This window comes from Heteronotia binoei, chromosome 1 (genome assembly GCF_032191835.1).
Source record: "Heteronotia binoei isolate CCM8104 ecotype False Entrance Well chromosome 1, APGP_CSIRO_Hbin_v1, whole genome shotgun sequence".
Taxonomy (NCBI): domain Eukaryota; kingdom Metazoa; phylum Chordata; class Lepidosauria; order Squamata; family Gekkonidae; genus Heteronotia; species Heteronotia binoei.
Genome location: NC_083223.1, coordinates 99,824,387 through 99,850,839, shown reverse-complemented (window position 1 = coordinate 99,850,839; position 26,453 = coordinate 99,824,387). Strand labels below are relative to the sequence as shown.

Here is a 26,453-nt window from a genome sequence, read left to right as displayed (position 1 = left end):
CCAGTCTAGAAACTTACTAGCAGGGCACTTTAAGTCTAATATCAAGGGGGAGGCAAAGCTCTTCCACCTTCCCCCAAGGTTGCTGCCACCAGACTGGTATTTTAGCAGGGCCCAATACCCCCTGTTTCCCCTGAAGGATCAACAATTTCCAGATAACCAAAGAGATGCTTACAGCATTCACACACTCTTCTGAGTAAAGCCAAAAGGCACTGGTCCCTTTGCAAGCCACTGACACCAAACAAAAGGTTAAACAAAAATTTATTATAACAGTACACATATTTTCCCAACACCATGTAACAAAATAACAAAAAACTTTAAAAGATGTCTAGTTACCTTGACCCTGAGGCTAATTGTAGAGAGCTAAAAGGTTCAGAGTTCCACAGGCACTCCCTTCTGGGACAGTCCAGCCAAACCCACCAGAATTCCCAATACTATTCTTTCTGATCCTTAGGTCACTATAGCTCCTTGCCTAAGCAAAGAGCTAGAAGACTAAAACTAGAAGGCGAGATCTCCTCTTTTACTAGCCCACCAGCCTCTAATTGGCAATCAAGGCCTAATGCCTTGCAGCTGGTGGTTCCACCCTGGGACTTGCAACAGAAGGTGAAAAATCCTGCAGAACGTAGTCACTAAAACTTAACCCTGGCATTATACCATCTTATGCAGAGTTACTCCAGTCTGAGTTCATTGATTTCAATTGATTTCATTGGTTTAGACTGAAGTAAGTCTGCACAGGATTGTGCTGCAAGTTATGCTCTTAATTGAAAATGTAAATAACTGAATTTTTAATCATGATTATGTATTTTTATTTTTAAGCCCTGGTTTGTAAAATAGATCTAGACAGGGGTGGAATTCTAGCAGGAGCTCCTTTGCATATTAGGCCACACACCCTTGGTGTAACCAGTCTTTTGGTCTTTTTTGTAAGCTCTTGGTAGATTGGCTACATCAGGGAGTATGGCCTAATATGCAATGGAGCTCCTGCTAGAATTCCACCTTGGATCTAGAACACCTGCAGAAATATAGAAACTTTGCCATGGTTTTGAAAATTAACAACATATGATGTTAATTGGGGTTTTTTGTAGCAGGAACTCCTTTGCATATTAGGCCACACACCCCAATGTAGTCAATCCTCCAAGAGCTTACAGAGCTCTTAGTACAGGGCCTACTGTAATCTCCAGAAAAATTGGCTACATCAGGGGTGTGCCTAATATGCAAAGGAGTTCCTGCTACCAAAAAAAAGCCCTGTTCTGCTATCATTCTAAATATATTTACTATTATCTGTCAACATTTTGAAAGAATTATGAAATCCTTGCTTATGTTCAAATAAAACTGACAGGTAATATTCACACTTACGCACTTCTGGGAAGTAATGTACTTTATCAACCAATGATACAAGGCTGTTCCTTTGGTCAGGGCAGCAGAAGCAAGCCTTGCAGGTGCAGCTTGTACATGTTTGGTTTGATGCATTGTATGATCCTTTTATATCTATGCAACAGTGGTACATGTGAACAGAGTAGTATCAATTTAGGCTTAAAAAAAATTCCCCAAGAAGATTTTGATATCTGAGGCACTCTTCTGTCTCCCCAAATTAGATCTGGAAGGCCCCTTCATTCCTACAGTGGGAAAAGTTTACATCGTAGTGTATATCAGAATTTACCTGCCCTCAGAAGCATGAGTTACTTATTTGTGTCCATATGGATTCAGCTGGGTAGTTGTGTTGGTCTGAAGCAACAAGACAAAGTTTGAGTACAGTGATACTTTTAAGACCAACAAAATTTAATTCTGGGTATAAACTTTTGTGTGCCTGCACACTTCTTCAGATACACTGAAACAGACATCACCAACCTTTACATGTAGATGTGAGGGGGTAGTTGCCAGGAAGGGCTAATTAAAGTCAAGATGCAGTATAATAAAAAAATCAGAGACATCAGCCTGCCAACAAAAGTCCATATAGTCAAAGTGATGGTATTCCCAGTAGTAATGTATGGCTGTGAGAGCTGGACCATAAGGAAGGCCGAGCATAGAATAGATGTTTTTGAGATGTGGTGCTGGAGAAGACTCTTGAGAATCCCTTGGAATGCAAGAAGATCAAATCAGTCAGTCCTAAGGGAAATCAACCCAGACTGTTCACTGGAAAGTCAGATGCTGAAGCTGAAACACTTTGGCCACCAAATGAGAAGGGAGCACTCACTGGAGAAGAACCTGAAGCTGGAAAGACAGAAGGCCAAAGAAGAAGGGGACGGCAAAGGATGAGATGGTTGGACAGCGTTACTGATGTAACAAACATGAATTTGAGCAGACTTCAGAGGATGGTGGAAGACAGGAGGGCCTGGCGTGACTTTGTCCATGGGGTCGCAAAGAGTTGGACTCGACTGTGCGACTGAACAACAAAAAGTATAGCTAAAATTGTATTAAAGTAGCTGGTAAGATCTGTGAATAGCAGCAAATTAGCATATAAACAATAAAAGAGTTAACAGATGTCAGCTGAGTGATTTAGCATGTGTAGTGAGATAAGAACTCATTATCTCTGTTAGGCCCTGGGGGTTCTGTTGTCCTGTGTGTTTAATTACATGTAATTCAGCAATCTCCTGTTCTAGTTTGTTTCTGAAATTCCTTTGTAATAAAACAGCTACTTTGAAGTTCCGCACTGAGTGTCCTGGAAGGTTTTGTTCTCCTACAGGTTTCTTAGTTTTGTAATTCTTGATATCAAATTTGTGTCCATTTATCCTTTGGCATAAGGTTTGACCTGTCTGCCCTATGTAGGAAACTGAAGGGCATTGTTGGCATTTAATGGCATATACATTGTTACAAGATAAGCAAGTGAATGAGAGTGAGATGGTGTAGTTAATGTTAGATTCAGATGTATGTGGCAGCAACATTGGCATTTGGGTCTATTACAGGCTCTGGTACCAGTGTCCATGTTCAAATTAGACGATGAATAATTGTGGGTAAGGAGTTGGTGATGGAATGTCTGTAGGCAGGAAAAAGTTTGCCCCACCCTCCCCAGTACTTGTAAAATAGAACTGTCGTTACCGAGTAGAGGTGGTTGTATGTCCTGTGTTGAACTATTTTGAGTTGAGAGCTGTATGTGACCACTAGTGGTGTTCTGTCATTGTTTGTTTGGGGCATGTCTTACATTAGGTTTTCTCTGGGTACCATTCTGACTTGGTCTATTTCTTGATTATATCAAGGTGGTTATTTTAGTTCCCAAAAGGTTTGTTGTAGATCCCTCCAATGAGAATCTCTGTCTGTAGGAGTGGAGCAGATGCAGTTGTAGCACAGAGCTTGACTGTATACAGTGGATTGTTTGGTATGTTTAGGATGATCGCTGGAGGCATGTTGATATGTTTGTTGGTCAGTAGGTATCTGGTGTCTTTGTGTCCATTGTGTATTTTTACAGTAGTGTCCAGAAAATGTATTTCTTGCATAGATTGGTTCATTATCAGGTTGATGGTGGGATGAAAGTTGTTGAATGCCTGATGAAATATATCCAGTGCTTATTTACCATGTGTCCAAACATCATCCATGTATCAGGTATAAGAGAGGCAGGAGTGGGTAGGAGCTTAGGAAGAATTCCAAGTTGGCTATAAAGATGTTAACATACTGGAGGGCCATGCAGGTACCCATGTCTATACCATTGATCTGAAGGAATAAGATGTCACCAACTTTGTTCTTGTATGTATTTGGTAACTCTTTTTTTAGCTATATGCAAATTTGATGCTATTCACAGGTCTTACCAACTGCTTTAATCCAATTTTAGCAATACTTATTTCTCAGTTACTTATGCATCTTGACTCTAATTAGCCCTTCCTGGCAATTCCACCCTCCCCCCCCCCCCCCACAATGTAACAGTTGGCAAAAGTTTGTTTCAGTTTATCTAAAAAAGTGTTCAGGCACACAAGAGCTTATATCCACAATTAAACTTTGTTGGTCTTAAAGGTGCCGCTGGTCTCAAACTTTGTTATTTGTGTCCAGCCAACCACTTCTTAGGGGGTGAGTACTTCAGGCACATAATATTTAATTATGTTGTATGGTGTACACTTTGTGAGTTATTGCCAGTTTAAGTACTCTTTGAAAGATTGGTTTAACTCACTGATGATTGGATTTTACACTTACATAGGGAGAGATAAAATGGATGCAAAAAATCATTGTTCAAAACACTCAGTGTATTCTTTTCTGTACCTATACCAGCTACCTCGGAAAGTACCATAAGAGAAGAGGCATCGCGAGAGTTTTCCACATCCCAGATAGAAGAGCAAACTGGTACTATTTGTAGCAGCAATTATAGTAATAATTGTAATGGAAAGTCTGGTGGTGGTCTAATAGAATAAGCAGGAGAAGTGTATTGGCCATTTGAACCAGTGTATGGTGGCCATTTATCACTATCTAAGGAACTTTCCTAAAACATAAATGGCCCTGTGAGATATCCGAGAATTCTTATTATAATTTTATATGCCTACCCGCATACAGACACACCACCTGTGCAGCGTTTTCTGTTTCTACTTATTCATTGTATATTTAGAGAGACTCAAGGGAATCCCTGAGCTGGCTAGCTGAGGCTAGCCTGATCTTGTCAGTCTTAGAAAGTAAGCAGGGTCAGCTCTGATTAAGTATTTCAATGGGAGACCACCAAGGAAGTCCAGGTTTGCTGTGCAGAGACAGGCAATGGCAAACTACCTCTAAACATCTCTTGCCTTGAAAATCCTGTGGGGTCGCCATAAGTTGGCTATGACTTGACAACAAAAAGAAAAAGAAAACTAGTAAGAACTTTTCTCACTATACACAGCCCTTAACAGATATAATGTATTGTGACATCATGAGATAGGAAAACCCTTAAAGTCAGTGTGGTGTATTGGTTTGACTGTTGTAGTAGGACTGGAGAGATGTCCATTCAAATCTCACTGCATCTGTGGACTCAGTGGATGCTCTCGAACTAGTCAATGTCTCTCAACCTAACATTTTAAAAGTTTGCAGGGAGAATACAATGGAGCAGGGGCAGAATACATATGATTAAAATATGATGAATTAGGAGTTCCATGAGGGGAAAAAAATGTTGGTGATCATCCTGTTCTGAGATGAGACCTGTTTTATTAACACAAAAACTAAAGTAATTCTGTATTTTTATAACAATAACTAGAAGTTACATTTTACTGCATATGTACAATGCCTTAAAATGATGTAACTGCCATAATTGATTGCTGAACTAGTGTCTGGATGTAATAATGATTTGAATGAGGAATAATTATTGAAGTTTATTTATTTTTATTTTGTTTATTTACTTTAGATTTATATATATATATATATATATATATATATATATATTTATATATATATGCTGCCTGCTCCGCAAGCAGACTCTGTCCAAATAAGACTGAAATGCTGTTAGTTCATAATAAGCCACTCAAGATTTTCAAAATCTATCCTTCTGTTCTTGCAGGACAAGCCCTTCCCCCCCCCCCACCACACACACACACACACACAATGAGCTGTTTCAAACTCTGGTGCTTGGTATCTATTTTTGGATGGTGTAGCACTCCTCATTAAATTGCAGGTTTGTGGCTTGAGGGCCTTTTTGATATAGTACTGCATGTGGAGTCACAGATCTTGCCTATAGCATGTAGCAGTTTTAACCAGCTTTGGCTGGTTCACCAACTACAAACTACCTGGAGTAACAGGGTTTGGCTGTAGTTATCCATGTTCTCTTTGAATCCAGCTTCGACTACTGTACTGCAATCCATGTTGGTCTGCCTACAAAGGCACTTTGGAAGGCTGAGCTGGTTCAAAATGCAATGTCTAGACTGGTAGCTGGCTGGTGTAAGATCTTATTACTAGGCTATAGCTGCCAGTTTGTTTCAGAGCAAAGTACTGAAATAGACCAATACAGTCATATAAGGTTCATCTCTCCTGTATATAGCTCCTTGCCAATTGACGTCACCATTGAAGATGCTGCTCTGTGTGCCTCCACGTTTTGAAGCTAGGTGGGTGTGCTCCAGAGGCAGGGCCTTCTTGATAGTTGTATTCTGACATTCTCTCACTACAGAGGCTTGCCTCACACCAAACATATATTCTTTTAGGCACCAAGTAAATAAGTTCTTCTCTCACAAGGATCTGTCTACTCATCCATTCCTTTAGACTGAAGTTGTTCACTTTCCTGGTGACTTTTGCTTATTTTAGGATATTTGTGATCTTATCTTTCCAACTCATATTAATTTCTTCAGTACATTTTACTCTGTCCTTTCTCCAAGAGCTCAGAGTGACATACATGGTTCTCTCTCTTCCTCTGTTTTATCCTCTAGGCAAAGAGAGAGTGACTAGCCCAAAGTCACCCATTTTGTTGCATGGCCAGTGGGAATTTGAACCTTGGTCTTCCAGACGTAATCAAGCACTGTAACCACTGCATCACACTGAATCTCATGCTTTATTGGCAGTTTTTTAATTGATTGGTTACGTTGTTTATTATTTATATACTAAGCTGCCTCAGGTGTAGCTTTATAGAGAGGTGGGATATAAATGTTTTACATAAAACATTCTATAAAATGCCTGATAAAATTAGCTTATCATCATATTAACATATGTATTTTTCTAACATTGTCACAGACTCATCATTACAAACGTTAGATTCAAATGTAAGTGCCAACCATCCAGAGGTTCAAGATATAGTAGATAAAGCAATTGAAGTCGTACTGCAGTCACCCATATTACTGCCACCAGAAATATATGTTACTGTATTAGAAGAAGCCATTATAGAGGTAAAAACTCCAATACCAAATATAAGTAATTTTAGAGAATCATTGTCTTTACTTTATCATAGATTTTAACAATTGTATGAAATATACCGGTAAGTCCAAAATACATTTACTGAAAGTTAATTAAAACAGATCTGATGTTTGTATCTACTCAATGATTGTTAAAGAACTCAAATGTGTAATTGTTGCTCTTCCAACTAACCATTGGCTTGGATTTCACTAGGAAGTTCCATGATTAGGAGGGCATTTTTGATGAGTCCCCAGTCCCATGTCACAACTTTGACTCCCCGCTAAACTATTTGGGTGGAGGGCAGTAGTATGGAAGAGAGGTTGTGGTTCACATACAGAAATTCTTCTAGCTGCGGACATTTCAAATAGAATACAAGCTACTATATATGACTTGTCTCAGAAATTGACCTTCCTTCCAGAGAACTGAAAAGTAGCAGATTTTTTTTTAAAGCATCCAAAGGAAATCCATAAATCACATGTCACTAAACCTAAAACCCGCTTTGGGTAAATTACTTGTCAAGCTGTTGTTACAAGACTTGCTGAGGGAAATCCCCCAAAGTCCTGTCTCAACAGCTTTTTGGAGTTCTTAGAGAAGTTATCACACAACTTGTATGACTCAGCCAGGCCCAGTTGCTTGCTCCAGTTCAACAGCAGTGATCCCACAAATCCAGTGTGGTATAGTGGTTAGAGTTTCAGCTTCAAATCACCACTTTGCCATGGAAGCTCACAGGGTTGTCATGAGGATAAAATGAAGAACAGAATGAAGTAAGCTGCTTTGGACCTTCTTTGCAGAGAAATGTGGGGTATAAATCAGGTTGCCAGATCTGTGTTGGCAGGCCTGGCACTTGGTATTCCAGCGCCCCATACCAAAACCTGTTCCTCTGCCCCCATCGTTTTTTTCCACATGCGGCCTGATGATGTCACCGGAAGTGACATCATTGGGCTGTGCGTGCTTGGCCCACCCCTGTGCTCGCCCCTCTATCGCTTCTGAAGCAGGAGAGGGCTGGGCACTCCCCCCCGGAACCTCACCAAGGCTTGGAAAGCCTCAGCAAGGTCTAAAAGACAGCAGGCATGCTCAGAGCAGCCGTCTCTAAGCATGCTCGTTGTCACGCCCCTTGAACTTTGCCGAAGGGGGCGTGGCAGCAAGCACGCTCAGAGCTGGCTCTGAGTGTGCCCACTGTCTTCCTGACCTCGCCAAGGCTTTCCAAGCCTCAGCAACGTCAGGAAGCGGTGGCAGAGGGGGTGCCTCATGGTGCCCGTAGGCCAGATAGCGCCCCTAGGCAGCCACCTACTTGGTCTACTCCCACGCGCCAGCTCTGCGTGTTGGGAAATACCTGGAGACTTTGGGGGTGGAGCCAGGAGAAGGCTAGATTTGGGGAGAGGAGGGGCCTCAGCATGGTACAATGTCATAGATTTCACCCTTCAAAGCAGCCATTTTCTCCAGGGGAGCTGATCTCTACCAGCTGTAGATCAGTTGCAAAAGCTGGAGATCTCCAGGCCCCACATGGAGGCTGGCAACCTTATAAATTGAAGACAGGGGGCAGGCGGATAAAAGATAGAGTGGCTGGTGGGTTGCAGGGAGAAAGAAACAGGAAAAGTTGAGTATATGGGAGCTGCCTGGAAGAAAGAAAGAGAAAATACTGTGGGGAAGAGGACACATGGGGAAATGAGATGTCCCTTGCAAATTCTTGTGGCTTTTCAACTGTGCAACTTGACCCAGCCTGATGGTGAGCACTGCACAACCTGACCATAGTTTCCTAGGTAAAGACTGCCAGGAGGAGGGAAGGAGAAAAAGCTGAAGATAGAGGAATCAGATTAAAGCAGGGGTGTCAAACCCATTTGTTATGAGGGCCAGATCTGATATAAATGAGACATTGTCAGGCCAGGCAATGTGTGTCATAAGAGAGATAAATTTTATGAAGTACACAGACAAACACAAAGTTTTGGGTTTTTTTTTTTAAACACCTTAAAATAAAACATGCTTAAACATTAGCACTTGGTCTTAAAGGTGCTTTCTTTGTATCTCTCACATGGGATCCAGGGAACTGGGCAAAGGAAGCTCTGGCTCATTCCTTCATTCCCCTGGGGACAAGGAGGGGGAGGAGCCTCAGCCAATAGAAGGAAGGGAGGCTTGACTCAGTAGTTCTGCTGTGCGATTGAGAGAGCCTGGCAAAACAAGCTCTCCCTTCCCCCCTTCCTCCCCAAGGGAGGAACCTAATTCAGTGGAGAAAATAGAGGTTTTGCTCTGTAGCTCCTGTGTGATTGAGCAAGCTTTGCAAAGCAAGTTGTTATGCAGAAGGATGCAAGAAAGAGGGAGAAGGAAGCAGATGCTTGGGGGCCTGATAGAAGCCCTCTGGGGGGCTTGATTCAGCCTCCAGGCTGCATGTTTGACACCGCTGGATTAAGGTAATCTCGCTGGTGGGTGGGAAGAAGAGAAGGATTCAGAAAAAAGGGAGAGACTGGAGGCTTTCAAGGAAGGAGGAAATAGTGGGGAAGGGAGAAATGAGATAGCCCCCCAGATGTATTCTTATTAATCTCAATTTTTTATTACAGCTCACTAAATCAAATCTGGACAGATTTGTGGGTGCTCCACTGAATGGAGGATGGGTAGTGGATAATTTTCCTCCATCAGCTGAACACTGGGCAGTTTTGACAGAAAAAGAACTTCTACCAGATATTCTGATTTGTTTGAAGAATGTTGAACAAAATGGTTGGTAAATATTTATAAATAAACAGCTAAAAGTAAAACACAATTTTTGAAGCAGTTCTTTCAACTTCAGTTATGTAGATTAAATGCATTGTTCATATTTTTCAAATTTTCAGTTATATTTTTCTGGTTCCATACTTCAATGCCTACATTCAATTTTGAGTCTTTTTAAAAACTGAAAATAATTCTACTGGTCTTTCAGAAATTTTGAAGCCATAGGGCAAAAAGCATCCTATCTTCTTTGTGGTCCCTGTGCAGTCCCACACATTACTCCCCTATCAAAGTTCTGTCCATGGACTAGACAGCCATGGCCACTTCGTCGCAGCTACCTGCAACCCAGCAATGCCATGGTGGTGAAGGGGAAGGCTGCAGCCTTAGGGAGAAAGAATATTCCCTTGGTTTTGATTGCTTAAAGGAGTGGAATGAGGGGATCTTTCTTGGTTCTTTTTGTGTCTGTATAGAAACAAATGCACAGTCCTTTTTGTTGTGTCTTGCCTGTTGGTCCCTGAATTTCCAACACAGTGCGACTACATGCGCTGAGGTGACCAGTGGGAAACCGTGGGTCACCTGATGTAAGGGACAAATGCAATCCACCTATGAAGTTCTGTGGCGGGAAGTTTAACTGGTCAGGATTGTTCTGGGTAATGTATATAATCGGGGACCCTGTCCCACCTTGTTGTCTTTGTGATGTACTAGCTAATAAATATGTTGACTGATCTTCTTCGTGGTCTCTGTGCAGTCCCACACATGGGTTTTCCCGTCAGGACGAACCCTACCTCGGAGATTTTAAAAGCTAGCCTAAGCGTTATTTTTGGCGCGCACTCCCTTTCGCTCTGGGGAGCAGGCATCCACTGCGCATGCCTGGAGCGAGAGGGAGGCGCCCCACCCACTCAGTTTCTTTCCAACCGCCGCCCGGGATAGTCTTACCTCGCTGCGCTCCTCGTTTACCTCAAACATCTAGCCTCCGTTTCTTCACGTTTTCCTCTTTATTCTATTTCCCTTGCTATTTTTCTTATATTCTGATACTCTCTAAAAAAAAAAAAAAAAAAGCATAAATATCTTCCCCGCTTTTACCTCAGACCTCCCTTCCCCTACCCCCCCCCCCCCCCGGGCGTATGGAAGGAAGGGACAGTAAAATAACTTTTAAAAGGTGTTCGCGTTGTAGGGCGAAAATCCCTACATCAGACGGACATTCGCTTTGCTTATTCTGTTTGGGAGAAACCCATAAAGTGGACGCCTGTGCGCATTGCCTTCAATTCGGCAAACAGGCGCGCAAAAACAGAGCCGCTAGACTAAGAAGCCATCTTATGGAGTCTGTGCTTCACCCTGAAATGTCTCAATCTTCTTCTGCAAGTAAGTCGCCTCCCCTCCTGACTCCCCAAGGGGACGGCGCACGGTCGGCAGCTTCAGTGGCCATTGTTCCCAGCAAGCATAAGCCCGGCGATGCCGCGAAAGCCGGCGACGGCGCGTCAGAACAAACGGCCGCGTCTACTAAAACGAAAAGTGGGAAGCACACTAAGAAACACAAGCACTCCGATCCGAAGGGCCCGAAGGATTCGAGAAAACCTACCGATCCGAAGGTCCCGAAAAAATCTACCGACCCGAAGGACTCGAGAAAATCTACCGACCCGAACAAATCTTCGGAACAACAGAAAGCCCACGAGCCTGACAGACAATGTGAGCCCTCCACACCCGGATCCGATACCCAAGAAGCGGCCAGCCCGATTACGGAATCACCGCATCAGCAGACGGAAGAAGTTATTCCGATTCCATCTCGATCCCCTTCTCTGCAAGGATCCATACCAGACCCTTCGCTGGAGAAGATCCGAGACCCGCTGCAGTGGACTCAACACCACATCAACCCTAGATCGTTCCGCGATATGTCGAATCCCATCCAATACAGACATGACGCTTATAGGTACTTTGAAACTCATCGGTTCCCAGCCAGATCTCCCAGCATCGAGAGACATCGGTACCATCATACGCGTTTCCCGGAGACATCCCCTAGTAGGGGGAGGGACCGCTATCGCTACAACCCGAGATCTCGGTCTCCATCCATGTCCCCGAGACGACGCCACTACGCTTCGAGGTCTCCATCAATGGATTCCCATCCATGTTGCGGCTACCACCACTCTCGGTACCGTACCGATTACCACAGGAACCAATCCAAGGAAGCGACTCCTGTCCAACGGAGTAAGCAACTAACAAAACAGCCATCTCCGACTCCTTCCACTTCGACTTCTAAGCTTAAGAGTCCAACCAGACCTAAAAGCACGACTCCAACCAGACCGGACCCAACGGCACCCGAACCTGACTCTGATGCCGAATCCGACGCACAATCATCGGACTCGATACAGTCGATGTCCCCTGGATCCCCTGCCTCGGATATCGCCAAACCCGTGGATTTGTCACCTTCCGAAGGGGCAAAGACATACCTGGACTTGATTGCCAACATGGCCTCTGCACTTAACGTTACCCTTACCTCAGATGCACCCAAGGTAACAGACGTGGTACACGACTTGGTGCACTCAGATTTACCTGCTGGTTCCTTTCTGCCGATGTTACCGGTACACCTAGAAGCCATCAAAGAAGCTTGGGATAACCCAGCATCTATTCCCCCAACTTCAAAACGAATTGAATCCCTTTACAGGATCCAAGCAACGGAGTCGAAATTTTTATTTAGCCATCCAGCCCCGAACTCTCTGATAGTTCATTCTTCTTCTAAATCTAAACAGACACGTCACCCTGTACCTCCTGAGAAGGAAGGCAGGAAATTAGACACCCTAGGAAGGAAAATGTATTCAATTTCTACGGCAAATGCCAAAATCAACAATTACTTAGCATACTTTGCCGCGTATTCCCACAATATCTCCTCCCAACTAAATACGCTGGTCTCTGCCCTACCTGAACCTTCCCAGAAACAAGCCTATAAGCTGCTACAGGAGCTCAACAGGGTTTCAAAGCAACAGATAAATACTATCCGACACTCTGTGGGGTGCACTTCAAAGGCGATGGCTGCCTCAATTGCCCTAAGACGACACGCTTGGCTTCGATCCTCTTCGTTGCAACCTGATCTTAAGTTCAAAATTGAGGACCTTCCCTTCGACGGCCAAGGTCTCTTTAATGCCACAACAGACGATATACTTACCACCGTGGACGACAGCCGCAAACGAGCAAAAAGGCTCAGGGTAGCGCAACAACAACAACAGCAGAGCTATAAGCCCAGACCATGGAAACCAACGCCGTTCAAACGTTCCAGATCTCCTCGACAATCTGAATACTGGAAACGTAAGGCTCCTCCTCCGAAGCAATCCTTTAACCAGAGACAGCAGAGACCACAACCACCTAAAAAGGCTGCGTCTTCATCAAAGCAGTCTCTTTGACTTTCTACCTTTACCAACCCAACACATTTCCAGACTTCTTCCATTTCACGAGAACTGGCAACAAATAACCACGGACAAATGGGTTTTAAATATCATTTTGAGAGGCTACTCGATAGAGTTTCAAACACCACCAACAAAACATCATTTTGTTTCAACTCCCCCATCCCCTTCCCTTCAGGAAGAAATAGACACCTTAACAGCCAAAGCGGCTATAGAGCCTGTCCCAGACCAGTACCATCGGACCGGATTTTATTCCCGGTACTTTCTAGTTCCCAAAAGGGATGGGGGACACCGCCCGATTCTGGATCTAAGAGCCCTAAACAAATTCATCCGTCACAGAAAATTCAGAATGATCACCTTACAATCGATTCTACCCTTAATCCCTCGAAACTCTTGGATGGCACTGGTAGATTTACAGGACGCATACTTCCACCTGACAATACACCAATGCCACAGAAAGTTCCTGCGTTTCGCCGTGGGCAGCAACCACTACCAGTTCCGAGCCCTACCCTTCGGACTCTCCACAGCACCACGGACATTCACGAAATGTATGGCGGTAATTGCGGCATACCTCAGACAACGCGGAATTGCAACCTACCCATACATAGACGATTGGCTCCTCGTGGGAGCTTCAAAGGCACAGTTGATGAAGGACATTTCAATGACACTTGCGCTCTTAGCAGAACTGGGCCTCCAGGTCAATCAACAAAAGTCACACCTGACCCCAACTCAAGACATCCATTTTATAGGGGCTCGCTTGTGCACCACGGACCACAAGGCATACCTTCCTGTAGACAGGATATCTTCCATTCAGACACTGGCCACACAAATAATACAACAACCCAAACAAACGGCCTTCAACATTCAGCGCATGTTAGGACTTATGGCAGCCACGACTGCAGTTTTAACACACGCAAGACTACGCATGCGAACCCTGCAAATCTGGTTCGTCCGTGCATTTCGGCCCCAACGCCAGTCTCAAAGAACCGTCCTCACTGTTCCAAACCACATCCTCCCTTCACTCGAATGGTGGACAGTACGAGCTCACCTGCTTGCAGGAATGCCATTTTTACGGCCAAGCCCATCAGCAGTAGTTACAACAGACGCCTCGAGGTGGGGCTGGGGAGCCCATCTCGACATACTCACTGTCCAGGGGCAATGGACACCGTACGAACAGTCGCTCCACATCAATTGTTTAGAGCTTCTAGCTGTTCACAGAGCTTTAAAATCGTTTCTCCCATCTCTTCAAGGCCGACATGTACAAATCGCTTCAGACAATGTGGCGACGGTCTTTTATATAAACAGGCAAGGCGGAACTGCATCCACCCGTCTTTGCAAAAGAGCAATGCACCTTTGGCACTGGAGTATTGCTCACCGGATCCATCTCACTGCGGTACATCTTCCTGGCGTCCAGAATGCTCAAGCGGACAGGCTGAGCAGATATCTCATCAACGACCACGAGTGGTCACTCCACAGGTCATATCTTCTGCCAGTATTCCGGAAATTCGGAACCCCCTCAATAGATGCGTTTGCTGCACCAGACAATGCACAGTGTGCTCTCTTTTTTATGAGAGGTCCGCCCTCACAACAGTCTGCAGGGGATGCCTTCATACAGACATGGACCGGTCCACTACACTTCCTCTTCCCACCCTTCCCGTTGATAACACGATGTATACAGAGAATTCAACTGGACAACACAGATTGCATTCTAGTGACGCCATGGTGGCCACGCCAGCCATGGTTCACAACCCTCCTCTTTCTGTCAAAAAATACTCACCATCACTTTCCTCTGGCACAGAACCTCCTGTCTCAGCAGAACGGCAGGGTTCTCCATCACGACCCGAACAAGCTTCGCTTGACGGCTTGGAGGATATGTTCTCAGACTTTCCTGAAGGAGTAAGACATGTCCTCTTAAATGCGAGGAAACCAGCAACGAGAAAGTCATACTCCATGAAATGGAAAAGATTTTCCATCTACGCTACCAAGCATAACTTCAGACCTTTCTCGGCTTCCATACCTCAAATCTTGGCATATACACTGCATTTGTCAGAAAAGGGCCTCACGTACTCATCTTTAAAGGTGCACCTTGCAGCAATCTCAGCTTTTCACCCGCATGTACAGGGTCGGACTGTCTTTTCACACCCTGCTGCGAAATCCTTTTTAAAAGGAATCTTACATTTGCACCCACCATTGCGGCAAATGTATCCTAGCTGGAGTTTATCGCTAGTGCTAAGCCAGCTAGTAAAACCGCCTTTCGAACCTATGGCTACGATACCGCTTCACCTTCTCTCATGGAAAACGGCACTATTAGTCGCACTCACCTCTGCTAAGAGAGCAAGTGATATTTGTGCGTTCAGAGCAGACTCGCCTTACACCATTTTTCACCACGATAGGGTGGTGTTACGGCCAGACCCTGCCTTCTTACCCAAGGTGGTTTCCGCATTTCATTTGCACAGAATCACAACCTTACCTGCCTTTTTCCAACGTCCTACGGACAAGGGTCAAGCAGCTCTACACTGTCTAGATGTTAGAAGAGCACTCGCTTACTATATAGATAGAACAGCATCGTTCCGTACGGACTCCAGACTTTTTGTGGCCTACGGCCGCCTTAATAAGGGAAAAAAGACATCTACACAGAGACTGTCAAAATGGTTGGTTGCTGCTATAGAGCTGTGCTACAAACTCGCAAAGCAACCAGTCCCATCTGCCATACGAGCTCATTCCACAAGAGCTTTGTCAACGTCATCTGCCCTTGCCAGGGGTGTATCCATGGAAGACATTTGCGCTGCTGCCGCCTGGTCTTCCCCTTCGACCTTCGCCATGCACTACGCTTTGGACGTTCGTGCTAGGCGAGATGCATCCTTCGGACAAGCAGTACTCCGCTCCATCTTTGACTAAGGATGCTTGGTGAGTAATTGCTTACCTTGTAGCCTGTTATGTGCTGACTGTGTTGCATTAACCTTTGCATTATTCTTTTCTCCAACTCTAGTGCCAGCACCCACCACCTTGCAGGTCAGCTTATCAGTCACCCATGTGTGGGACTGCACAGAGACCACGAAGAAGATAAACAGGTTACTCACCTGTAATTGATGATCTTCGAGTGGTCATCTGTGCAGTCACACACGCCCGCCCAGCCATCCCGCTGCTGGCTACTGGTCCTATACAACCGCTCACCTACTATGTCAGCGGCGGGGAAAGAAACTGAGTGGGTGGGGCGCCTCCCTCTCGCTCCAGGCATGCGCAGTGGATGCCTGCTCCCCAGAGCGAAAGGGAGTGCGCGCCAAAAATAACGCCTAGGCTAGCTTTTAAAATCTCCGAGGTAGGGTTCGTCCTGACGGGAAAACCCATGTGTGTGACTGCACAGATGACCACTTGAAGATCATCAATTACAGGTGAGTAACCTGTTTTTACTCATGTCCGAACCCAGTACATTACACTTTTTTAAAGTATATATCGTGGTGGCACATGTGGCTCTTTCACACATATTGTGTGGCTCTCAATGCCCCACCCATTGGCTGGCTTGGAGAAGGCATTTCTCTCTGTAAATCACGTCTCCAAACCAAGCCAGCCAGTGGCTTGGAGACATGATTTAAAGTTGCTTTCTTTCCACCTCTCCTCCCTCCCCATCTGTCTGTTTGCCTTCCTTCCTTCCTTGTCTTGTGACTCTCAAACATCTAACATATAGTCTGTGTGGCTCTTACATTAAGCAAGTTTGGCCAGCCTTGGTATAATCATTTTGATGTATATTGTACAAATTTTAAATTTCAGTGAATGCAATATCATAAAAACATACACACCATCTGCATTTATATAAATTCATGGAACAAGTTAAAGAAATGGTCCCATTTGTAGTGAGGTTTTAAAACAGCTCAGTGAAACAAGCAGACTATAAATCATTATACTTACTGCAGCTAAATTGCTACCACTTGTTCAGTATTCTTAGAACAATTATTAACTATTTATATTACTAAGTATAACAATTTAAAGAACTGTAGAATTTACAAAAATAAAGTGTACAATGTTCAGGTTTAACTCTCAATACCAGAAATCATAATATAGTTTTTAGTTTTTAAGATTTGATGTCTTCTTTTTTTCTCTCACCTGGACAATCTAAGTTGGATAATTTTGCTGTTAACCAAAGATTTGGCCTGCTTGCTACAGCCCTCTGTCCTGAGTGTCTTTTTCCCCTGTGCGTTCCCAGATACCTGAGCATTAGCATTTTGCAGCTGTTAGACCACAGGAAATATTTGTGTCTTTGAACATTTCCTAGTATGTAACCATATATCCCTTTCTGTTTGATTTGTAGGAAAGTGTTTAATGAATAGACTATATGTAGCAAATAAAGATGAACTTGATGCTAAGATTCTAAAAAGACTAACAGATGAAGCTTTAAAGCGGAAACAGGAGGAAGAAGAAACAAGGTGAAAATATCATCTATCTGTTATTGGTTTATTACAGACTGGTTAAAATAGTTTGTTGTCTTATGTCTCAGTAACCTGTTTTTGATTTATATAGATAAAATTTAATGGAAGATACAGAGACTTAAATTTTTAAAACTATAGACTTCCATTGCCTCCTATGGCAATATGGAATACAGAAATTGGGACTAAGTCAAACATAGCATAATCATATGTGAGTTCTGCATTCTCCTCCGTTCCCCTGTGTGCAGTGCATAGTTAGGATCAGAACGGCAAAGAAGCGCTTTATCCCCTTCTTAACTCTAAGATCTTAAACTGGCTCTCCCATCTGAAATGAAGTAGATGGTATCTAGAGAACAAGATTTTCTCTGTTGTCTTTGGAAAATCCACCCTATAGCTATGCACCCAGTGCCAAATTTAATACGTTCTGATGGTAGACAAAAAAAAATGTTTCTTTTCCAGTTCATATGTATGTGCAGTCAAGTTGCAACTGAGTTATGGCAACCCCAGCAAGGCACTTTCAAGGCAGCTGAAAAGCAGAGCTGGTTTGCCATTGCTTTCCTCTGCAGAGTCTTCCTTAATGGTCTCCCTTGCAACTACTGACCCTGCTTACCTTCCAAGATCTGATGAGACTGGGCTAAACCATGCTACCTTTCCACCTATAGACTATAGGAGGGTCTGATAATTCTGATACCTATTGTTATTTTACCTTACAGTTTTACAATGTGGTGCAGTATAGATAATTTTATTCTAGGTTTTTTGGCTAATTTATACCATTGCTTTCATTCTATTAGATCTTAATTGTTCTAATTATTGTTCTAAGCTACCTCATAAATTTGCATTTGGTAAAGTTCTTGCTTGTTTCAGTCATATTATCAGTAGGGAATGCTCTAGATTTCGATTTCCTGAACTGAGCAAAGGGTTACGTTAGATCATTTACAAGGGTCCTTCCAACTCTGTGGTTGTATAATCATTGCATGTATTTAATTTCAGGAAAGAACTGCAAGAAATGTTGAGGTTAGAAGCTGATGAATCAGTTGGCGAAAGAGGTAAATTGTGGGTTTGGAATCTGGTTATAGTGTATGTGTGTATCCTATGGGCTTACATGAAAGTGAGTCAAGTGGGGGAAGCCAGAAGCCAAATCCTAGTAATGGTTCTTAAGAATTGTGGACATATTCTCAGTGCAAATTAATTTGTTTTCTGATGGCTGTATTGAAGTAGTTATTACAAGCTCAAGGAGGCGACCCTCCCTCAATGCATGGTGGAGACAGATGTGTGTGAAGAAACAATAGTCTGAGTCTGGAAAAAACACAGACACTGTTGGAAGCCAGATAGCAAGGGTAACTACAGGGAGAAACAAGCAGCCATAAACTCCTTGCTGAGTACAGCCATGTTAGTTGTAGTGTGCCAGAGACTTTACTCCTATGCTTTTCCTGCCACCAAAGTGCCTCACAACTTGTTCTAAGTCTGCATAGCAGGGAATTCTGAGACAGAATTCTATGCCATGCACCCTACTTCATGAGTTGTGTGGTGTCTTAGCCCCAGGCAGTTTGTAGGGCTGAGGGGCAGGGATTAGGTGCTGGAGAGAGGAGGCTTGGCTGCCAAAAAGAAGGGAGCCAGTTGGTCACTCCCGTACTAGATATTCTAAGCTGCTTTGGGCCTCATGGGCATGACCATGCCAGTGAAAGGAGCATTTGAATTTCATGTCCATGGGCACCTATAAGCTACACTGTGGTTTTTTTTCTTCTTAAATATATTTTATTCAGTTTGAAGAAATAAGAGGGAAGGGGAAAAGAAGACAATAAGGAAAGAAGGTTCACTATTACATTTCTGCAGTGTTCATAGGTAAATAAAGTAGGAGTCAAGTGCACCTTTAAGACCAGCAAAGTTTGTTGATCTTAAAGGTTCACTTGACTCCTACTTTGTTCTTCTGCTTCAGACCAACACAGCTGCCCACTTGGATCTATCTACATAGGTAAATAAGTCCACAATTAACATACAGAAATTTATCAACAGAAGTAAGTTGTAGCAAGATTTTACTTATGATCTATAAACATCTTCTTACACTGTATATCAGTCAATCAAAAGTAAATAGATTCATACTATTAATATTACATATAGAAAGTAGGATAATAACAATGTATCAAATCATATATAGAAGGGATTCCAAAGCTTTTCTATTTCTTTTATAGTTCTGTCTTTCAATAAAGGTGAGAGTGTGTCCAATTCCACTGTTTCTAATATTTTTTTCAATCAGCTTTTTTTTTGTGTGTTTCTGGGTGTTTCCAGTTCCTTGCTAATAAAATCCTTGCTGCAGTGATGATATGAGCCATCAAATGTCTTATTTGTTTTGAATGTCATAACTTTCTACCATTGATAGTGGGCATTCCCAGGGTGAAAGGCCTTAGGAAACCAACTAGGTTGACTTGCCTTTAGCTGAATTATAATATATGCCCAGCATCGCTGAACTTAATAAAATCACCACTAGCGCCAAAATTGTTTTAAACTGTTTTAAAATTATTTAATTGGTATTAATTAATTGTTAAAATTTTAATTGTTTATTTACTGTTTTATTGTTCTAGTTTGACTGTTGTTAGCCGCCCTGAGCCTGCTTCGATGGGGAGGGCGGGATATAAATCTGAGAAATAAATAAATAAACTAATTTCAGCTACGTCCCCTAGGCCTGCTCACAACCATGCTAGTGCAGGGATCTGTGTCTCTGTTGCATGAACAGCTGACTGCTGCAGTGTTGTGTCTGATGGCGCATCTGTGGGGGCCTGCACTGGGGTTAATAAGTCATATACACAGGCCTGGTGCTCGGGGTTCTGCCACCCCCAGGCTCTGAGCACACTTGCTTTCATGCCTCCCAACCTCACTGAGGCTTCCCAAGTCTCGGAAGCCTGGGCAAGGTCAGGGTGGAGCAGCATGCTCTGACTCTGAGCATGCCCACTGCCACACCTCCCCCCACCTCACCAAGGCTTCCTGAACCTCAGGAAGCCTGGGTAAGTTCAGGGCAGCAGCAGGTGAGCTCAGAGCCAGGCTCCAAGTGCACTCACTGCCACGCCTCCCCCAACCTCGCGCAGGATTCCCAAAGCTCGGGAAGACCGGGTGAGGTCGGGGGGAGGTCACCTTCACGTTTCCTGGGTCTGACCCAGGGAATGCTAAGGTGGCTTGTTGGTGCCTGTGCAGTGCAGTCTTTGGAGCCTATATATATATATATATATATATATATATATATATATATATATATATATATATATATATATATATATATATATATATATATATATATATATAAACTTAAAACATGCTTAAAAAGTTAGCACTGATTGGTCTTAAGGGTTCTTTCTGTTTCTTCCATGGGATCCAGGTAACTGGACAAAGGAAGCTCTTGCTCTTTCCTTCCATCCCCAGGGACTGGGGGGGAGGGAGTCTCAGTCAATAGAAGGAAGAGAGGCTTAGCTCAATAGCTCTGCTGTGTGATTGAGAGAGCCTGGCAAAGCAATCTATTCCTCCCCCTTTGCTCCCCAAGGGAGGAGCCTCAGCCAATGGAGAAAACAAGTTTTGTCTGTAGCTCCTGTGCAACTGAGCAAGCCAGCAAAGCAAGCTGTGTTGCAGAAGGAAGCAAGAGAGAGGGAGAAGGAAGCAGATAACGGTCAGTTGCTCGGGGGCCTGATAGGAGCCCTCAGGGGCCTGATCGGCCCCGGAACTGCATGTTTGACACCCCTGGGCTAGAACATAAGACTAGGCCCAGAACTATTGGGGTTCAAATTGTCCCAGTTGCTAACTCAGCCATGGATGTTTTCTGGAGACCAATCAGGGCTGACTCTGCCACTAGACAAACTAGGCAATTGCCTAGGGCACCAACCTTCTGGGGGCACTGAATTGGGCACCGCCATGTGACTTAGTGACATTATCAGTGCAGGGGAGACACCAGAAGTGAGCCTTGCTTAGGGTGCCAGATATTCTAGGGCCAGCCCTGGGACCAATCATACCCTTTTGACCTACATTACTTCATAGAGTTGTTTTAAAGATAAAAGGAGAAGAGAATCATGTATCCCATTGAGGGGAAGGGCAGGATGAAAGACCTCAACTGAGATCCTCACTGTTTGAGGAATAATAATAATAATAATAAATTTTTATTTGTACCCCGCCCTCCCCTGCCGAAGCAGGCTCAGGGCGGCTAACAATACGGTGACCAATGGTGCACCAACAATAAAACAGCTACATTAGAAACATTAAACATTAATTGACCTTAAAAACCTGATTAAAACAATTAACTAAAACATATTATAGAATGTGTCTGTATGGTACACATTTTTAAACATGGCCACATCCTCGCTTTATGGGAATTAGGAATTTAGGGGTTTATCTTCCCAGCTTTTGATGGATAGTTTATAATGTCACTTATGTGTAATGGCTTGTGCTTTATGCCATGGCCAATGGCTGGGGCTAATGGGAGTTATAGGCAAAAAACCATCTGGAGAGCTACCGTTGGCCACCCCTGCTTTACGCGATGTGTTTTTTAATTGTAAGCTATCTCAAACAGGTCTCTGAAGAGGTTGCATAAAAATATTCTAAATAAATAAATTTATATTTTAATATACATGGACCTTAAAAAAAGCATGAGGTGTCATTTCACATGTTACACATATATACAGCAAATCTACAGCTCATTGGTTCGGGTTCCCTGGTTCTGTTGTTGGGTAGCTTGTGGGAGACCAGGTGTAGCATCACTTCTGAAGGAAAAAATCCAGAAATGACATCATGCCTCTTGAAGAACTGCTGGAAATTCTATGGTAAAACCATAATGCTTCTGGCAATTCTTCAAGCAGGCTGACATTACTTCCATGTCTTCCTGGGCAGTGATGTCACATTCCCTCCCCTAGCATTTTTCCCCACCAAATGCAACAGGGCTTTTTTTGTAGAAAAAGCCCAGCAGGGACTCATTTGCATGTTAAGCCATACCCCCTGACACCAAGCCAGCCGAAACTGCATTCGTGTGTATTCCTGCTCAAAAAAAACCCCTGAGCTGCAAGAGCATCAACGGGAAATGAGAGCTAGGGGCAGGTGATCCCCCATCCCTGATGGGAAATAGGCAAATCTGCCTGGTACATCCACATGGTGCATCCACATGGCCAGAACCATGTATTTTGCCACATGCACACATTTTAATTCCAGAGTCAGATGTAAAATGCTTTGTGTACCCATTAAAAATGCACTTAGTGAAGAAACCCACTGTGTTCCAGCCTTCTCTTAGAAGCTCATTGACTTACAAATCTTGAACAGCAGAAAGGACTTCTTTTCTTTTCTTTTCTTTTCTTTTCTTTTCTTTTCTTTTCTTTTCTTTTCTTTTTGATGCAACGGCTAAAAGGACTGAGACAAATTTTGCAATTGCTAGTGTTCTTGGGATCCTTATCACTGAGCAAAATAGCCAGAGTTTTTGGAGTATGAAAAGTTGATTGGTTGAATAAAAGCTTAATATAGTAATTCCTCATGCAGTAATCCACTAGGGGAGGGCAGCATATAAATATAATAAAATAAATAAATAAATAAATAATCTCAAAAAAAATCTGAATTCCAGCAGAGTTTGGGGTGAAATAGTTCTTTTATAAGGCATACTCTGGAAACCTTGGCTCTTTTGCTCAGTTACAAAAATCCAAAGAACACTCTAGCAATTGCAAAATTTGACTCAGTTCTTTTAACTATTACATTAAAAAAAAAAGTGTCTTCTGCTGCTTAAGATTCATGAATCAATGAGCTTCTAAGGGTACAAAAGGAAAGAAAAGGTTTTCACCTCATGTTTATCTAAAGTTATATCACCACTAAATTGGGAGTGAATTTGTAACCGTTTGTGAATAAGTGCATTGTTTACGAGTCCTATCTAAAGATTCAAAATGGCTGTTCTCCTCAGATGTACCCACAGGATCTTTTGAGGAACTACCTGTGTCTGAACAAGACCAGACAGAACAATCTATTGATTCTGCTGCATCTGAAGAGAAAAAATCTAAAGGTTTGACTTGTGTTTTGTCCCATTCTCCTCACAAAGAAATGGTGTGCTGACTTTTTCTGTTTCTTTGCATATAATTTCTCAAGTACCATTTGTTAAATGATAACATTATATAGCAATATCATAATGGTATAATTCTTCTGTTAAAAGTGTGCATGCTGTCACTGCCATTTATTAGTAAATGCTGAGAATACTGAATTATTTATTTTGCATTGGCTTCCTTTCCCCATTTTTTTACCATATTCTCTGATAATAACTGAGGTGTAGTTCAGACATTCAGAATCACAGTGATGCAGCCCTTGCAGGGGTAGCGAATGTGAAAACCATCAGGAAGCCATCTAGATTCTTGAGCCTCCGGGACCAGTTAGAATAGTGTCTCTCTATGCTAGTAATGGCAAGGTGCTCATATTTTTCTGTTGCCATCAAATCTGTCCTATATTATTGAGCTGATCTGTTCCAAATGGTGAGGAGATTTTTATATAAGGCCACTGATGCTATAGGTTCAGAAAATAACATCATTTTCACGATCTTTTGTTACATTTTGTTGGGCATAGTTTTATTGATTTATATGTATTTTCAATGTATGACCTCTCCTGGAACCATCCTTGAACCCTCAATTAAAAAAACTTAGAAGATTCTAAAAAAATTAAAATGCAATAAATACACTAGAAATTATGAAAGTTAAAATAAATACCATAAGGACCATAAAATATATATAGCTAAAAGGTGGGATTCTTAAGAGGGCAATATAACCCATCTGATGAGAAGGCAAGGGGAGGGAGGAGAGTAAGGAGAAGGAGAGGAGGCCAATCGTAGATGGAACCCATCAGAAAGGAGCCCATTGTTGCCTTCAACCATAAACCCAGTAGAACAACACTGTTTTACAGGGTCTGCAGAACTGTAACAAGTCCCACAGGCCCTGATCTCTCCCGGAAGAGTGTTCCACCACACTGGTTAAGGACAGTTGCTGCCAGATGATCTTTGGGCCAGGGACCACCAGCAGATTTTGATCACTAGAGTGTAATGCTCTTTGCACAAGATAGTTTTTGTGTGGTGTTGGGTCATCCAAGGCCATAGCCAGCTTTCCTCATTAGCAGGGGCATATACTCTGAAACTTCAAAAAATGGGAAATGATTGATTTATCTGAAGGCAGCAGGTGCTTTTATAGGCCTGTCAACAAGCCAAAGAAATATTTGTATTTTTGGAATCTATGAATTGTCAATATCAAAATACTATCCACTGAATAAGAACAGTTCTTTTCAGGTTCCTCAGTGCTCTTTCCTTCTCATAATGAACACCCTTTAAAATAAATCATTTCACTCAGTTACTCCCTTTAAACAAGCTGTTATTTGTTTATTAGTTAGATTTTTATCCCATCCTTCCCTGTGAACAGGGCTCAGGGTGGCTCACAACAATTAAAACACAATTAAAACAATAGATAAAACCTTCCACAATTATACAATAAATAATCAGATCCAGATAGCCCATAAACATAGGGCATAATGCTCTCATAAGTCTATATTATATACCAGAATTGAACAATGGGCAGTGTGCCATCACCCCCTCCCCCCACAGTCATTGAACATACCAAATTGGGGGTGGGGTAGAGCAGGGGAGGCCAAAATAACAAGACACCTATTGCCTCAACCAAAGGCCCAGTGGAGCATCTTTGTTTTACAGGTCCTATGAAACTGAAGCAGGTCCTGCAGGGCCCTGATCTCATCCAGGAGTGTGGTCCACCAGGCTGGGACCAGAGTTGAAAAGGCTCTGTCTCTGGTTGAGGCTAAATGGATGTCCTTATGGTCAGGGATTACCAGCAGCTGTTATTTGATGAGTGTAGAGCTTTCTGTGGGACATAGGAGAACCTTGAACAGGAGTCAGTACTGTACTGGAAGCCATTGCAGTTGGCAAAGCACTGGTTGGATATGCTGCATTTTGAACCAGTTGGAGTTTCTGAGTCAGCCTCAAGGGTAGCCCAGCATAGAGCGAGTTACTGTAGTCCAGCCTGGAGGTAACCATTGCATGTATTGTTGTGGCTAGGTATGAGGAGAGAGATAGAGAACCAGTTGTCTGACCAGCTGAAGATGATAAAAAGCTGTTCTGACAATAGCTGTGACCTGGGCCTCCATAGAAAGCAAGACATCCAAATACAAACTCTTCAGCGTTGGCATCAATGGTGCCCCACCAAAGGTTGGGAATTGGATCCCTAAATCTACCCCTCCACTACTCAGACACAAGATCCCCATATTTTATGGATTCAGTTTCAGGTGGCTCTGCTATAACTAGCAAGCCACAGCTTCTAATGCTCTGGCCAGAATCTCTGGGGTGGTGTCTAGCTGGTGTCCATCAACAGATACAGCTGGGTGTCATCTGCATACTGAGGGCAACCCAGCTCAAACCTCCAGATTGATTGAGCAAGATGGTGCATGTAGATGTTAAATAACATAGAGGAGTTACACTTGAAGTCAGTCTTGCATGGACTGGGTGGAAAAGGTTTTTGGAGGGATATCAGCCATTTTTTTCTCTCTATTTTATACACAAGATTTCATTATATAAATGTGAGCTGACATGCCACAAATTAAAATGCCTGTTTTTCAAAACATCCTTAGGTGGGCAAATCAGCAGGTATGGCAATGCATCCTTTGGCTACACCCTGGTTTAATGCTAGATAGCATCATGCAAACAATGTTTCAGCAGGCCTGAATCAGGACCCTAAATACAAAACCAAACACTCCAGCCCAATTTTCCCCCTTACTTTAGGTACTGCAATGTAATCTAGGTTTACCAGGCCTTCTGGTTTGGTGGGAGGCCTTCTGCCAATCACTGCCATTACTTGCCACCATTCTGGATGACAGTGGGAGCAAAAAATTAGATGGCCTCTATGTTTTACCATAAAGGTTTGGGGTTTTTTTGCAGTTTATTTTTTTATTATTTTCATAACAAAAAAAGAAAAAAATAGAGGATGGAGAATGTGGTTTCTACAAATATTAAAGCAACAATATATAACAAATATCTCATTAAACTTGTTTTTGACCTCTCTAATCTCTAGTCTCTCAATTATTAACATCTTAATTGGCATTAGTATCTAATCAATCCAAATTTTTACATATCCAGTCATAAAATAGAGTCCAGTTTCCTGTTCCTTATTGTTTAGGTTCTTCTTTCAACATATTTGTCAGAATG

At 42.9% G+C, this 26,453-nt stretch overlaps 1 protein-coding gene across 1 annotated transcript in view; it reads left to right on the top strand.

The window, feature by feature from the left end:
- The window catches only part of AK9 (adenylate kinase 9), a 126,052-nt gene that overhangs the window by 33,382 nt on the left and 66,217 nt on the right, over positions 1 to 26,453 (top strand). The window contains exons 15-20 of the mRNA XM_060237998.1: positions 4,189 to 4,260; positions 6,595 to 6,746; positions 9,306 to 9,462; positions 17,149 to 17,263; positions 18,254 to 18,309; positions 23,175 to 23,273. Of these exons, the coding sequence (XP_060093981.1) occupies positions 4,189 to 4,260; positions 6,595 to 6,746; positions 9,306 to 9,462; positions 17,149 to 17,263; positions 18,254 to 18,309; positions 23,175 to 23,273 (651 nt within the window). The remainder of the gene's footprint in view (positions 1 to 4,188; positions 4,261 to 6,594; positions 6,747 to 9,305; positions 9,463 to 17,148; positions 17,264 to 18,253; positions 18,310 to 23,174; positions 23,274 to 26,453) is intronic.